This window comes from Poromitra crassiceps, assembly GCF_964638095.1.
Source record: "Poromitra crassiceps genome assembly, contig: HAP1_SCAFFOLD_782, whole genome shotgun sequence".
Lineage (NCBI taxonomy): Eukaryota > Metazoa > Chordata > Actinopteri > Beryciformes > Melamphaidae > Poromitra > Poromitra crassiceps.
In genome coordinates this window covers 3,981-21,761 of record NW_028151626.1, presented here as the reverse complement: position 1 = coordinate 21,761, position 17,781 = coordinate 3,981, and the positions used below count along the sequence as shown (strand labels likewise).

The following is a 17,781-nucleotide window of genomic DNA, read 5'->3' as shown; positions in this document are numbered from 1 at the left end:
AAGCCAGGTAACAGTCATGAAAGCCAGGTAACAGTCAGCCAGGTAACAGTCATGAAAGCCAGGTAACAGTCAGCCAGGTAACAGTCATGAAAGCCAGGTAACAGTCAGCCAGGTAACAGTCATGAAAGCCATGTAACAGTCAGCCAGGTAACAGTCATGAAAGCCAGGTAACAGTCGGCCAGGTAACAGTCATGAAAGCCAGGGAACAGTCAACCAGGTAACGGTCATGAAATCCAGGTAACAGTCAGCCATGTAACGGTCATGAAAGCCAGGTAACAGTCGGCCAGGTAACAGTCATGAAAGCCAGGTAACAGTCAGCCAGGTAACAGTCATGAAAGCCAGGTAACAGTCGGCCAGGTAACAGTCATGAAAGCCAGGTAACAGTCGGCCAGGTAACAGTCATGGAAGCCAGGTAACAGTCAGCCAGGTAACAGTCATGAAAGCCAGGTAATGTGGGGCCAACAGACCCAGGTTGTTGAGCGGCGGACACAGACAGACTCAACGTGCACGGAGGCTTTCCTAATGAACAGAGAGAATGCATTACTGTGTAAGTCAGGCCTGGTTCTGTACTTCTGAATGGTTTTACTGTGTAAGTCAGGCCTGGTTCTGTACTTCTGAATGGTTTTACTGTGTAAGTCAGGCCTGGTGCTGTACTTCTGAATGGTTTTACTGTGTAAGTCAGGCCTGGTTCTGTACTTCTGAATGGTTTTACTGTGTAAGTCAGGCCTGGTTCTGTACTTCTGAATGGTTTTACTGTGTAAGTCAGGCCTGGTGCTGTACTTCTGAATGGTTTTACTGTGTAAGTCAGGCCTGGTTCTGTACTTCTGAATGGTTTTACTGTGTAAGTCAGGCCTGGTTCTGTACTTCTGAATGGTTTTACTGTGTAAGTCAGGCCTGGTGCTGTACTTCTGAATGGTTTTACTGTGTAAGTCAGGCCTGGTGCTGTACTTCTGAATGGTGTTACTGTGTAAGTCAGGCCTGGTACTGTACTTCTGAATGGTTTTACTGTGTAAGTCAGGCCTGGTTCTGTACTTCTGAATGGTTGTACTGTGTAAGTCAGGCCTGGTGCTGTACTTCTGAATGGTTTTACTGTGTAAGTCAGGCCTGGTGCTGTACTTCTGAATGGTGTTACTGTGTAAGTCAGGCCTGGTACTGTACTTCTGAATGGTTTTACTGTGTAAGTCAGGCCTGGTGCTGTACTTCTGAATGGTTTTACTGTGTAAGTCAGGCCTGGTGCTGTACTTCTGAATGGTGTTACTGTGTAAGTCAGGCCTGGTACTGTACTTCTGAATGGTTTTATTGCGTAAGTCAGGCCTGGTGCTGTACTTTTGAATGGTTTTACTGTGTAAGTCAGGCCTGGTGCTGTACTTCTGAATGGTTTTACTGTGTAAGTCAGGCCTGGTACTGTACTTCTGAATGGTTTTACTGTGTAAGTCAGGCCTGGTGCTGGACTTCTGAATGGTTTTACTGTGTAAGTCAGGCCTGGTGCTGTACTTCTGAATGGTTTTACTGTGTAAGTCAGGCCTGGTGCTGTACTTCTGAATGGTTTTACTGTGTAAGTCAGGCCTGGTGCTGGACTTCTGAATGGTTTTACTGTGTAAGTCAGGCCTGGTGCTGTACTTCTGAATGGTTTCACTGACCTTGAAATTAGCAGCTGTTTCAGGGAAAAAAATAGAATTTGAGGGATGAAGAAAAGACTCACTGACTGGTTCGAGGGGTCATGTGAGAGTCAGAGCGTTGTCTAGGAAACGTGCACTTAATATATCACAGGGGTAAATGTTACGGGAATGATAGATTGGTATCGTCAAAGCAGAGGGGATTCAGGTCAGTGGCTCATGAGGAGGGCGCCCTGGGCGGCATATGAAAGTTATGAAACCCTCTCATTCATAATGACAAACACGTCTTACTATAAGACGGGCAGCCTGACCCTACTGTAGTGACAGACATACCAATACTCAAGCATACTCAAGCAATCTTGTCTTTTCTACTGTAACTGACACAGATCAGAGGGTAGTTCTACTCACAGTCACACCATAGCCGTGTATTGCAGCAATTCTGATTCTGATTCTGATTCTGAATAGAACAAGAAAGGGTAATAATACAGTAGCACAGTGAATTGTAACAGTAATGGCGAAAGGATAGAAGCAGTCAGTCAGTGAATCAGGGTGATGGCTGAGGACGAACAGCTCTGGATGACGCCATGGTGCTATTCTATTCCTGCACAGGAAAGATGGGTTCAGATCAATACCAAGAGGACCCGGTGATTACTGTACATTACTATACACCATTCCTGCCTCCTACTGTACATTAGTATACACCATTCCTGCCTCCTACTGTACATTACTACACCATTCCTGCCTCCTACTGTACATTACTACACCATTCCTGCCTCCTACTGTACATTACTATACACCATTCCTCCCTTCTACTGTACATTACTATACACCATTCCTGCCTCCTACTGTACATTACTATACACCATTCCTGCCTCCTACTGTACATTACTACACCATTCCTGCCTCCTACTGTACATTACTATACACCATTCCTGCCTCCTACTGTACATTACTACACCATTCCTGCCTCCTACTGTACATTACTACACCATTCCTGCCTCCTACTGTACATTACTATACACCATTCCTGCCTCCTACTGTACATTACTATACACCATTCCTGCCTCCTACTGTACATTACTATACACCATTCCTGCCTCCTACTGTACATTACTATACACCATTCCTGCCTCCTACTGTACATTACTATACACCATTCCTGCCTCCTACTGTACATTACTATACACCATTCCTGCCTCCTACTGTACATTACTATACACCATTCCTGCCTCCTACTGTACATTACTATACACCATTCCTCCCTCCTACTGTACATTACTATACACCATTCCTCCCTCCTACTGTACATTACTATACACCATTCCTGCCTCCTACTGTACATTACTATACACCATTCCTGCCTCCTACTGTACATTACTATACACCATTCCTCCCTCCTACTGTACATTACTATACACCATTCCTGCCTCCTACTGTACATTACTATACACCATTCCTGCCTCCTACTGTACATTACTATACACCATTCCTGCCTCCTACTGTACATTACTATACACCATTCCTCCCTCCTACTGTACATTACTATACACCATTCCTGCCTCCTACTGTACATTACTATACACCATTCCTACCTCCTACTGTACATTACTATACACCATTCCTGCCTCCTACTGTACATTACTATACACCATTCCTCCCTCCTACTGTACATTACTATACACCATTCCTGCCTCCTACTGTACATTACTATACACCATTCCTCCCTCCTACTGTACATTACTATACACCATTCCTGCCTCCTACTGTACATTACTATACACCATTCCTGCCTCCTACTGTACATTACTATACACCATTCCTGCCTCCTACTGTACATTACTATACACCATTCCTCCCTCCTACTGTACATTACTATACACCATTCCTGCCTCCTACTGTACATTACTATACACCATTCCTACCTCCTACTGTACATTACTATACACCATTCCTGCCTCCTACTGTACATTACTATACACCATTCCTCCCTCCTACTGTACATTACTATACACCATTCCTGCCTCCTACTGTACATTACTATACACCATTCCTGCCTCCTACTGTACATTACTATACACCATTCCTCCCTCCTACTGTACATTACTATACACCATTCCTCCCTCCTACTGTACATTACTATACACCATTCCTGCCTCCTACTGTACATTACTATACACCATTCCTGCCTCCTACTGTACATTACTATACACCATTCCTGCCTCCTACTGTACATTACTATACACCATTCCTCCCTCCTACTGTACATTACTATACACCATTCCTGCCTCCTACTGTACATTACTATACACCATTCCTGCCTCCTACTGTACATTACTATACACCATTCCTGCCTCCTACTGTACATTACTATACACCATTCCTGCCTCCTACTGTACATTACTATACACCATTCCTCCCTCCTACTGTACATTACTATACACCATTCCTGCCTCCTACTGTACATTACTATACACCATTCCTACCTCCTACTGTACATTACTATACACCATTCCTGCCTCCTACTGTACATTACTATACACCATTCCTCCCTCCTTTTCATTGTGAATTAGAATCTAAGCCACAATAAAAACTAACGTGAAATAATGTTTGACTGAGCTCCAGCTAAATGATCAAATACCGCCGTCTGCTCAGTACCCAGGCACTTATGTATGTATGTACTTAACCTAAACTAAATTAACCTAACTAACTATCCGGTGTGCACAACATTGTCAGACTAAACTCCCCAAAAACCTACAATCCACTAGAGAAAAATGTATATTGTTTGTTTATTAACTGGTCCCTGGCCTCCTATCATTTCACGAAAGTGGCGCCCGGGCAAAGCAAGTTGAGTATCCCTGCTAATATACACCATTCCTCCCTCCTTCTCTCCTGCTCAAGCCGAGGATGACATTGATGATGTGGCTTTGGTTTCTGCTGCCTTTGTAAAAGCCAACATCTCTACAACATTATATCCTGACTGACTTCTTTGGCTCTACACTTCACATTCTGCAATGAAGGATGTCAGTGACACCATTATAGCTGCATTTCATCACGCATCAAAATGGAAATGAGATGAAAAACTAATTACCATGTATAAAAGCTTTGGTAGTGCTGTAGTCTTGTTTCCTTGCGTAGTTCTCTTTCATTAAAACGTACAATGGCTATTTGGTCCGAGGCCAAGGTTAACGCAGCATTGAGTCAATTCACCCAAATGGCTGCATCTTCATTCAAAGAAACGTGCGTCTTTGAGTTGGTGAAGCCTCCTCCGTTATTGAAGCAATTGAGTTAATCTTGTCTGTCTGTGAGTGAACTGAGACAGGCGAGCTCAAGGACCTTCACACAGACAACAGACTGATGACACTTGTGCTTCAGTAAACAAGGATGAGGAGGAGACAAGAGTGATGAAATACCGGAGATGTTTCTCTCTCAAATGGAAATAAGGATGTTGGAGCAACAGTGACGACGTGGTTTAATTTCCTCGACAGCCGATTTGTCCAAGTAAAGATGTGTGTGCACTCTCAGGATCATTGTATATATATTCAATTAATTTAATGTCCATGTCCATCTCGAACACACACTCAGCACCTGCAAACTGTTTGCCAGAAGAAGGTAATGAAGGACACACTCACACACAAACAGCACTGTTGTTCACACACACACACACACACACACACACACACACACACACACACACACACACACACACACACACACACACACACTCACACACACACACACACACACACACACACACACACACACACGACTTCAGGGTTGCCACTGTTTTTCTAGTGATACATTTCAAGGACTTTTCACGCAATAAAGCCTGGGAAGAAAAGAGATGAAAACAGAAATGTATCCATCTCAGGGTTCCTACCTACGTGACCGGCCACATATTTGAGCTAAGAACACCTACAGGAGAGCACAACAGCCAATGACAGCTCAGCGATCAACAAATCGCTGTATGCTTGTTACTTGTAGCCTACGTGGGGAGTGATACTGTAGATGGGAAGAAAGTGTATCAAGCTTGTTCCAACCCTACTGGTGGTGACATATAAAAACGCTATCATAGGTGAATTTTGAGATGACAGAGTGCACAAGGCTTAAACTCCTCTTTCTGGTAGGCTCAATCCAAACACTTTTAAGGACTTCTTAATATAAATCCAAGCATTTTTAAGTCCTTGATAAGTACTTTCTAGAGCCGTGGCAACCCTGAACTTTATGCACTAATTACTTTTTTAAGTGCCCCCAGAAATTTTGTAAATGTCCCAATTTTTTTAGACAGAGGGGCAAAAGTTGCCCCCCAAATATATGTTTTTATTTCTTACACTGGTTACAGTCATAACTCATGAAAGATGTGCAGCTCATCTAGCGAGCCACAGCGTTATCTAAACAGTATCTTATCAAACTGGAGAAAAGATCAGAGAAAGTGATGAAGGCAGAGAAGATGGGTGACAGAGAAGACCAATAAAGGAGGCCTGCCCTGTACTTTACTGTCCTCAGCTTTCATCAGTCAACATTGACTGACGGTGTGCAAATACAGTATATGAGCTGCCTGGAACACAATGTTCCTTTACTTGTAGTGATACTTTTAGCCGAAATCCACGTCCTTCTAAAGAGCACAGAAACGAAAAGAAAAATTCTGTTTTTCAAGCAAACAAGAAACAGAACAAATTAAAGAAATGTAAGAAACAAAGAAATAAACAAATGAAAACTAGAGAGCATCTTATGATGGAATCATGGGATCACACCGTGACTTAAAATGAATGTGGGCAGGGGCGTAAAGTGTGTGTGTGTGTGTGTGTGTTGGGGGGGAGGGCTCTTCCCTGCTTCCTACACCCCCCCCCCCCCACACAAACACACACACTTCAGGCCCCCTTGCTTGGACCACACCCATCTCCGAACTCTGCCTTCATTCTGAACTACATGTGTAAAGTTTCGTGACTGCATCTTGCACAGTTGTGAGTTGTGATGCTATCATGTTGATTTTCTTTGGTCCACACAGACATAGAAAACGCACGGCAAAATACTCCAAACTGATTCTGTGGTAGACTAGTTCCCGCTACAATAGGTGTCTCCAGGTCAGGAGGAGCACATCGACACAAAAGGTGAGAGGAGTTATCTAAGCATTGCCTACTAGAAAACACCTTGTGATGTGTGGTATTTCTGTTAGTACGACATAACTGACAAGGATATTGACAGCTAATGGCCTCTACTGTCATTATTAACATGCAAACTTAAGGGATGTTATAGACTTATAAAGGATTTGTGTCATGAATTACAGCTCAGCAACACCACAACTTTGATGAGGTTACTCTGACAATATTCATTTATTACACGCGCATACTTCTTATATCTATTTGCGTGCAACTTGTTGATACCTCGCAATACATGATTTTTCCCTACAGGATGGCTGCACCTGAACGAGCTAGCCTGAAGGTTACTAGCATTTTAGACATGCATATTCTACAAGGACGTATGGATGTCATGGTGACAGATGCTGGCACTTCAGGGCAGCATAAAAAAAGGGACGTGAAGGAGAAGTGATTCCCCCGGCGCCATCTTCTAAACGAGCAAGGAACAGATTGAAAAAGGGGCCAAGTAAGGAGAAACATGGAAGTTAAAAGGAGTGAGAGCGTTCTTGTGGTTAAGTCTTCGGGGGAAGGACCTCAGCCATGCACTCATCTGTCATCAATGACAGAGGCCCTATGCTAATGTATTAGCTGGAACCCAAACCTGTTGTTTTCCCCGGTACGCTAGTTACTCTGTTAAAGCCCTTCAGCTCAGCTGATGAGATGAATGATTCTGTTTCTCATCATGTCCTCTAAACAAGCTGCCCTCCTGCGCTGTACTTAACAAGACAAAACACAGAGACACCAGACACAGAGCCACCAGACACAGAGACACCAGACACAGAGACACCAGACACAGAGACACCAGACACAGAGACACCAGACACAGAGACACCAGACACAGAGACACCAGACAGAGACACCAAAACACAGAGACACCAGACACAGAGACACCAGACAGAGACACCAGACACAGAGACACCAGACAGAGACACCAAAACACAGAGACACCAGACACAGAGACACCAGACAGAGAGACACCAGACACAGAGACACCAGACACAGAGACACCAGACAGAGAGACACCAGACACAGAGACACCAGACACAGAGACACCAGACACAGAGACACCAGACAGAGAGACACCAGACACAGAGACACCAGACACAGAGACACCAGACAGAGACACCAGACACAGAGACACCAGACACAGAGACACCAGACAGAGACACCAAAACACAGAGACACCAGACAGAGACACCAAAACACAGAGACACCAGACACAGAGACACCAGACACAGAGACACCAGACACAGAGACACCAGACAGAGACACCAAAACACAGAGACACCAGACACAGAGACACCAGACACAGACACCAGACACAGAGACACCAGACACAGAGACACCAGACACAGAGACACCAGACAGAGAGACACCAGACACAGAGACACCAGACAGAGAGACACCAGACACAGAGACACCAGACAGAGAGACACCAGACACAGAGACACCAGACACAGAGACACCAGACACAGAGACACCAAAACACAGAGACACCAGACACAGAGACACCAGACAGAGAGACACCAGACACAGAGACACCAGACAGAGAGACACCAGACACAGAGACACCAGACACAGAGACACCAGACAGAGAGACACCAGACACAGAGACACCAGACAGAGAGACACCAGACACAGAGACACCAGACACAGAGACACCAAAACACAGAGACACCAGACACAGAGACACCAGACAGAGAGACACCAGACACAGAGACACCAGACAGAGAGACACCAGACACAGAGACACCAGACACAGAGACACCAAAACACAGAGACACCAGACACAGAGACACCAAAACACAGAGACACCAAAACACAGAGACACCAGACACAGAGACACCAAAACACAGAGACACCAAAACACAGAGACACCAAAACACAGAGACACCAGACACAGAGGCACCAAAACACAGAGCCGCACCAGACAGACACCAGACACAAAGACACCAGACACAAAGACACCAGATACAGAGACACCAAAACACAGAGACACCAAAAGACAGAGCCGCACCAGACACAGAGGGAGAAAATACTCTTAAGTGATAGAAGTAGAGTGACTAGATCTGCAGTGGCCATCAGAGGCAGCATCACTGCATTCCCTGAACAGGATGCAGTGTTGCTTTGCACTGGGGCGTAGCTTGGACTCGCTGAGGCCATTCAGCCTGCTATAGCGGGTAATGATGACACCATCTACTAAACAAATACAAAAGCATCGTATCTAAACAAGAGAGCGATAAAGAGCGATAAAGAGGTATTACTTGCTACAGACGTACTCATCATCAAGATCAAATGTGCTGTCAAATTCTCTCAAGTATCATTGACTGGCTCTGTGCTCACGCTGACATAGATGATAGAGACATGCTGTGAATTAGGGATGTCACAATACCAAAATTTCTACTTCGATACCGATACCCAGGAAAATATCGATACTCGATACCATTTTCGATACCACGCGGCGGGATGGAACAACACATCAAGAGGCATCAAATATAAACAAAGACAGATGGACGGACAGACGCACGCTTCTCCATAATCTAGGCCCGATAAAACTCATTAAAAACTTTGCACTTACACAGCAGATTAGCCCTGCTCTAGTCTCTAGTCATCAGCCTATCAGAACACAGCAGATTACACCTGATCTAGTCATCAGCCTATCAGAACACGTTGAGCTTGTTGAAGCAACAGATACCCACCAATGACAGGGAGGGAGAAATCAGTAGTATGTTTGATTTTTCATTAAGAGAAAGCACTGCTGGACTGCTATCCATACTCTTACAAATGAGCATTGTATCCGTTTCAAATGTCTTGTATCGATACTTATCGATACTATCGACACATGTTGCAAATGAATATTGTATCCGTTTCACATTTTTAATATTGATTTTTAGCGATACTATCGACACTTTTGACAACCACCCTACTGTGAATTAGCAGGAAGAGAGAGAGGAAGCTTCTGTGTGGGGCTGCAGCATTTGCCTGTGATACTTTCAGAGCCCTTTAGCCTACTCTTTAGCCTACTCTAGATGTTGGAGAGTGGAGCTAATGTGGAGCAATTCCCCACGCCATGATCCACGCTAAAAACAGCATTCCTCAGCGTGGTCATTGTACTTATCTTGGCTCTGCTTAGCAACGAGACGACAAAAAAAAACACAGGATAAAAGGACAGGGCGTCCGAATGCACTTGAAGAATCCTTCCGTTTCCCTCAGGCCTGTGATATCAGTTACGCACAGCAGGAACGCTGCTTATTGACCCAGCTGTGATCACACACACAACACACAATGGCATGGTAAAGACAGCGATAGGGTGTCTCTGCTACATGTCACCGGGGTGGGGTCTGACTGAGCGAGCACAACGCAGGAGACAGTTAGTACTTTGCCTGGGCACTTTCTCTCGCTAAGGACACAGCAGCACAGCACAGCAGGGCTCTGGAGGAGTGTGCATTCACAATCTCTGCTTACAGTGTGATGATCATCTTCATGGCTATAAATGGAAAATGGTCAACTTCCAGAGGGCACGAATGAGGATTTAGAAATAGAGATTGGAAGCAAAGAGGCATTATGGGTGATATCATTAAACCATTAAAAAAAACCTTGAGAATCTAGGCCAAGTGAATCACCACTGGCAGCCAGGACGGATGGATTAACCCAACTCAGGGAAGGAGCTTCCTAAATGATACCATCTAATGGTTGGTGCCAGAGCCGTGTATTCATAGCTTTCAAGGGGCGTTACGCGCTGCCGGGAACGCCCACCTGGCGGTCAAAAAAAAAACTTGTATGAATGTATGAATATAGAAGAGTCGCGACATCTCCATTCACTCCAATGGAGCAGTTTTTTTTACTCTCAAGAGTTCCAGGAAGTAAGGTCCTGGATTAAGCAGCACTGTCGAGTTGCAGCAAAATGGACAGTTTGTGTTGTACTTTGAATGTTTGTTTTTTGTTTGTTTTTTTAGAATCAAATTGTGCATTGTCAGCTTTATTTTAGCATTCAAAAGTAGCGCGAGACCCCTTCCTGGCTGTTCATTGGCTAATGAGTCACGCATTTTGGTCCTCTGCTGACGCCACTCTCACTCTAAATTGCTCTGGTTAGGGAATAGGGATCTATATCGCAGTACTGAAGGTGTAAAACAGGTTTTTCTCTGCAGTTCCATTGTCTGGACTAACATTTTGGAAACCCAACAGCTGGAGACTAAGGCCTGCTAGAGGTGTTTCTATGCTGGAGAGGATGTCCTACAGTATATCCTCATTAAAGTAATCATCTGTAACACTATCATATAAATAAAAAAGATCTGCTTTGCTACTATATCACCCGGCTTTGCACCTACACCTACTAGCCTTTTACATTAGCTGTTCTCAACAGCAGTGTCTGGTCAGTCTTTCCTGAGAAAAAACCTCTCTGGCGCAGGGGAAGTGATGCGTTTGGTGTTTCCACAGTTTGTTTGGAATAAATAGAATAAGAATTGGGTACTTAGCATGAGCAGTGATCATAGCCACCATGGCAACAGACACAGAAAAGAGCGCCACCTACCTACAGAAACCCAAACATCCTGAACAAAAACAAATCCAAGGAAAAAACATCATAGTACTGAACAACAACACAGTTTGATTGACAGGTGATCTCTGGGGAAATGCAGTGCTGCTGAAACACCACAGCAACGAGTGATGAGCCCCAACGATGGAGGAACCCGCCCCCCCCCCCAAAAAGAGGGGACAGATTACCAGTTTAACAATTTGATCTGCAAGTCAGTTTTACCGTCACTATTTTACAAGGGAATTTCTGAGCTGCTCATCAGAACTGTTATTACAATAAAGGCCTGGCCCATCAATTTTATACTTATCTTGATGGACTGCTTAATTCTAGCACCAAATGGCGTCCTCCCTCATCCCGTGCCAGCTCACCTATAAATCCAATCAGCTGTGTGTTTGACCCATCAGGTGAGGTTAAGAGAAGCACTGTGGGGGGAGGAGACCCTGCACAATACTGCTCATATATTAGCACCTGACACAACGATCTTATTACTGGTCTGGCAGCAAGGTCAACCCACACAGAGACCATTCTCCATGATCACTAATGCAGCTAATGTGCAGCTCAGCACTTATTCTGGAAGCGGATATGAGAGGGAAGACAGGCAAGATGTCTCGCTGGAACATGCAACAGACAGACAGACAGAGAGATACAGAGATATACAGACAGACACAGAGAGATACAGAGAGAGAGACATTAGGCTCCATTAGACACCACACTGCTGTCATTATGCCATGCTGCATCAGATTCATCACCCCTGACATTTATGAAGACGTGGGAGGACACTAAACCCATGGCTGCATGATCTGTCTGCTGCTGTGAAGAACAGATCTGTGGGAAGTTCAGTTTGACACTCGGGTCTCTAGGGGTGGAACAGTTCTGGTTCAGTATGTTTTCGATACAGCAAAAAAAAAAGTTGAAATGCCAGAGAAATTCTTTTCTTCTTCATTTTACTTATTTTATTATTTTCACAGTCTAGTCTCTTTTTCAATTTCCGGCCATTTTTTTTTAAATAAACACCTTTCATCTTTTTCGTTCGAGTTTACCATGATATCCATAATATCCTAGAAGACTTGCACTGTTCAGCGGTGGTGAGAGCTTTGTTTAGCTTTTCGGCTTGCAATGTGTATTGAACCTAAAGCCTGGTACCTAATCAGTTCAGAACGTATTGGTGCACGGTACACCCCTGCTCACCACTCGACATCGCCCTGCATCCCACTGCAGTATTTAAAGCAACCTGTGTGACAGTGAACCTGACTAAATCTGTCTGAAGCAAAGCGGAGAAATTCTAACTTGCTCAGGAGGCAGGGAGAGAGAGAGAGAGGGAGGGAGAGAGGCAGGGAGAGAGAGAGAGAGAGAGGGAGAGAGAGGTCGGGAAAGAGAGAGGGATGGAGAGAGGCAGGGAGAGAGAGAGGGAGAGAGAGGCAGGGAGAGAGCGAGAGAGAGAGAGGGAGGGAGGGAGAGAGAGGCAGGGAGAGAGAGAGAGGGAGGGAGAGAGGCAGGGAGAGAGGGAGGGAGAGAGAGGCAGGGAGAGAGAGGCAGGGAGAGAGAGAGAGAGAGGGAGAGAGGCAGGGAGAAAGAGAGAGAGGGAGGGATAGAGGGGGAGAGAGAGAGGCAGGGAGAGAGAGGGGGGGAGAGAGAGAGAGGGAGGGAGAGAGAGAGGGAGGGAGAGAGGGAGAGGCAGGGAGAGAGAGAGAGGGAGAGGCAGGGAGAGAGAGAGAGAGGCAGGGAGAGAGAGAGAGGAAGTGAGAGAGGCAGGGAGAGAGAGGGAGAGGCAGGGAGAGAGAGAGAGAGAGAGAGAGGGAGGGAGGGAGGGAGGGAGAGAGAGAGGGGGAGAGAGAGAGGGAGAGAGATGCAGGGAGAGAGAGGGAGAGGCAGGGAGAGAGAGAGGGAGGGAGAGAGGGAGAGAGAGAGGGGGAGAGAGAGAGGCAGGGAGAGAGAGGGAGAGGCAGGGAGAGAGAGAGGGAGGTAGGGGGAGAGAGAGTACAGTATGTGTGATTGAGAGTACAGGCCTGGGGCTGGCCAAGTGTCTATGGATGAGTGCAAATCCCTGCTTAATACACTTTTCTCATGCATTGTGCAGAGGGTGAAGTGCATCATGTATTAAAGCTCTGCATGGAATATATAGACTCAAAGTTATACAAGTTTACATAGAGTGAAAATGGGCCCTTCAGCTTGCACCGCCAAGCTGCCTCAGAACAGCATTCCACTTTCAGAACAGCACCAGTAGTGAAGAAAGGGTTTCATGCTAACATTTAGATCAAGTTTACTTGCTGACCCTGCTCACCCTTATACATGTCAAGGGGGCTATGCCTAATCTGTGCAGTGTAGCAGATACAAGGAAGAGAGAGAAGAGAGAGACAGCGACAAAGAGAGAGAGAGAGACAGACAGAAGGTTCCTACACACCACCGACGAGTCTAAGCGAGAAACTCGCAGGCACTCGCACTCGCCCTGCAGCGTGGTTGGCTGCCTTGCTGTATTTCCGTCTTCAATTGGTCGATTTCGAAATGCCCCTCCTTCCCCCGCGCCATCTTGTCGCTCACCAGCTTGCAAAGCATGTTGGGATACCTGGCGAGTGGACATCGCAGGCGACAAGACGAGAGGAGGGGCCAAAACCGAAATAGACCAATTGAAGACGGGAATACAGCAAGGCAGCCAACCAAGCTGCAGGGCGAGTTGCAAAAACATGCGAGTGCCTGCGAGTTTATCGCTTAGACTCGTCGGCGGTGTGTAGGAACCTAGAGACAGAGACAAAGAGAGAGAGAGAGAGAGAGAGAGAGAGAGAGAGAGAGAGAGAGAGAGAGAGAGGGGAGGACATGGCAGAGGTCCTCCTGAAATCAAAATGTGATGTTTTCACTTTGGCACAGCTGCTGTGAAGAATCCCCATGCTACAGGCTACAGTGTCTTAATCACTGACAGATTTTGGACACTCGCCTGATGAGACTATTTGGCTTGTCATCTCCACACACCCTCTGCATGGGCCCCATGTGTTTGTGCTGGTCCAGGCTGGAACGTATTTACAGGATAGGAATGAACCCCGAGAGTACCTCAAATGAACCCATGTGCTGCTGGGTGGGTTGTTGAGCAATCACAAACGACACGGCCTGATTTCCATAACGCCGTATCTTATCAACACGAGCCTCAGAGGGACACAAGCTAATTGGTGAGGCTTTTACGCTGCTCTTTTCCAACGATGGCTGCTGCTTAAAGGAACACTTGCCCATTTTCAACCAGCTTTGTATCATTAGAACATCAGTAGTATATCAGAAAACTGTAAACGGTTTTGAAGTCTGTCATTTAATTTGACAGTTATTGAGTGTTAACTCAAATTAATAACTCATTAACTCAAATCAACTGTCAATAACTGTCAAACTAGATGAATGATGAATAGTTTGACAGTTATTGAGAGTTGATTTGAGTTAATGAGTTATTAATTTGAGTTAGTGTGGACCAGTGATGTCACTGGTCCACACTTTAACACTCAATAACTGTCAAATTAAATGACAGACTTCAAAACCGTTTACAGTTTTCTCATATACTACTGATGTTCTAATGATACAAAGCTGGTTGAAAATGGGCGGAGTGTTCCTTTAATACTTTCATCTTTGAAACGAGGGACTGGGAGGGTTGGAGCTACAAAAGGATGATGGCTGAGAGGATCAAAGTCATTGCAGTCTACTGAAGGGATTATGAAGATATGGTTGGTGGAGGCATGGAGACGATGATGGTGGAGCATCCCAGGCTGCAGTGAGCAAAATCCTTCCCAGCTGGAAGGGAAATTTCTCAGCTGGAGAAATCATGCTGGCTTGCTGCTGCTGCTGCTGCTGCTGCTGCTGCTGCTGCTGCTGCTGCTGCTGCTGCTGCTGCTGCTGCTGCTGCTGCTGCGCTGAGCTGACTGACACTGACATGTGTGAGGGCGCTCATGTGATATCATGCTAATCCCACTGAAGTCCCCAAACCCAATCCTTCTCTCTCATCAACCAGGCAGGGAACATACAGAAGAAGGGGGGGAGAGGGAGCTTCAAGAACAGGCAAAGACGGCCCCTGTCACTGTTCCTAACTCTTAAAACATACAGCCGGTTTTATATAAACAAATAACTATACTTCTTCTTTGACAAATGTTTTTGTTACATGTGAACAGTGTTTGACTTTAAATTCCCGACAGGAACACTGTCGATTTTCAACCAGCTTTTTGTATCATTACAAAATCAGCAGTATATCAGAAAACTGTCAACCGTTTTTCATTGAGTTTGACTTTAAGTTGTGGACCAGTGATGCCATTTGTGCACAAATGACATCACTGGTCCACAACTTAAATCAAATCAACTCTCAATAACTGTCAAACTCAATGAATGCCTGTTAAACTGTTGACAGTTTTCGGATATACTGCTGATTTTGTAATGATACAAAGCTGGTTGAAAATCACTGGAGTTTTCCTTTAAGCTAAACTTGTAGTTTATGCATTTGCAAGTCAGAGTATATTCTCCCACGCAGGTACCAGGTACTGTACATAGGGAACTCCTATCTGCCGTCTGTCGTTTGGTGTCTGTCTCTACTGTGAGGCGAGTGAACTGAGCAGAATAGACGTCCCTCGTCTCTATGCTCTCCTACAGTGCAAACATCTAGCTCGTGAAATAACAGTGACATTAACTCATCCTCGCTTCTTCGCAGGGGGACGCCTGCCATCCCCCTCCAGAGAAAGTGGGACCCCAGTTTGAGAGCCACTGGGGTTAGACACCCTCCCATTGTGACAGGATGACATCAGGCTGCTCTCCCAGCGCCCCCTGGCAGGCAGTCAGGCAGGCAGTCAGTAGCAGCCTTCTCAGGTTACCTACAGACTCAGCGTGGAAACGGACCACGCTGATCAGATCTGCAGGCATGGCTCTGCAGCACCGGGCCGCTCGTGGGGAGCAGAGAGGCTGCAGCAAAACCAGCCTGGCTCGGTAGCTAGCTGAGGCTCTCTCTACACAGGCTTCTAACATTATAGACACGGTCCAAAAATAGCCTCACTTACAATTCCTCCAAGGTACCGTATGGCCTATTCAAATCCACTGTCAGTGTCAGACAGTGTAAACATGAAGCATTGGCTCCTCTTAGCCTGAATAGAAAGAAAGTAGCCCCGCTGTCAAAGTCCCTAGGAATGTGAGGGATAACAGTGGAAAGGAAAATACAAATACAAAGTAGCCTACAACCATAAGTATACACTCAACCATAGGGCTACGGCAAGTTCTTGTGAATATGAATAGTGATTTCTCTTTAGGTGGAGAACTGTTCATGGGAAGAGCCCACCAAGAGCAATAATGGCTCTTACAACATGCACCTGCCCTGTTCTCCAATAGGAGACGGCGCAGCTATTGAAATTGTAGCCTAGTGTTTTTTATTAAGCAGCCTGGTCCAAATCAAGACTGTTGTATGTAGTCTAGCGAGGCGAAAACAAACTACTACACAGACTAGCCGAGACTATGCTAAATCCCTTTATGACATCATGAAGTTAAATGTGTCAAACATCATTAGTCTACCAGCCGGACGAAAGGTTGACTGATCATCAGACTCTGCCACACAGGAAAACCCGTTCAAGAAAAATAATATTCCTAATTATGATTGGCTACTTTTTAGAGGGATGCTAGTAATATCACAGCAGAAGGCTATTAGTATAGGAATATAATAGTGATACCATAAGAGATCAAATAGACTGCTACCACAAGTAGCCAACCCTACGATATAAGGTCCCTATATGAATATTATTATGATAATTTTCCGTTTATGAACGTTTACAACATCGATGATTTTGGAATTAAGCGCCATGCGAGAATACAAAACAAGACAAGAAAGGCCATTATTTAGCCTACTGTATAGGCCTGTAGTACTACTATTATAATCAATGGGTAAGTCATTTCCAGGGGCCCTCGAAGAGACAAAAGAACCGGTGCATGCGGCGGGGTGTCTGCCTCCATCACGTCCACCTGTCCTGCCTCTCCTTCCTTTCACATCCGCTCCGCCACGGGAAACCACCGCGCCGAGTCTGTGCCAGAGAGAGAGAGAGAGAGAAGGAGAGAGAGAGAGAGGGGAGCAGAGCAGACTCACCCAGTACCCCACCGGAGGAGGAGGTCTGCGGTGGCGGGGCAGCAGCAGCAGCAGCAGCAGCGGCGCTCTGCTCTGCCTTCTCGCCGTCTCCTCCCTGCGCCCGGTGTCTGCTGTGCCGGGAGCTTTCGGAGCCGCCGCCGGTGTCCGCAGCAGCTCCTGCCGCCGCCGTGTCCCCGGGCATGCTCTCTCTCTCTCTGTATCAGCGAGGAGCGACGGAAAACGAAGATATTCTCCGGGAAACTGTGCAGCGGTATCGCATCTCAGGGATGAGGCAAAGCATGGGGTCGGGCCGGCCGAGTTATAAAGGGTTAAATGAGTGTGAAAGTAACAACGTGAAGGTTGTCGGTGTCGGTGCGGCGGCAGAGTATCATCCTTGGTGGTGGTTTTGGAGCAGGATGCGCGCGGCTAGATAGAGAG

At 45.9% G+C, this 17,781-nt stretch overlaps 1 protein-coding gene across 1 annotated transcript in view; it reads right to left on the bottom strand.

The window, feature by feature from the left end:
• The window catches only part of LOC310771548 (anoctamin-8-like), a gene marked incomplete at both ends in the record, with an annotated part of 62,663 nt that extends 45,118 nt beyond the window's left edge, over window positions 1-17,545 (bottom strand). Inside the window, one exon of the mRNA XM_083664137.1 lies at window positions 17,365-17,545. Within this exon, the coding sequence (XP_083520263.1) occupies window positions 17,365-17,545 (181 nt within the window). The remainder of the gene's footprint in view (window positions 1-17,364) is intronic.
• Between the last annotated feature and the right edge of the window lie 236 nt (window positions 17,546-17,781).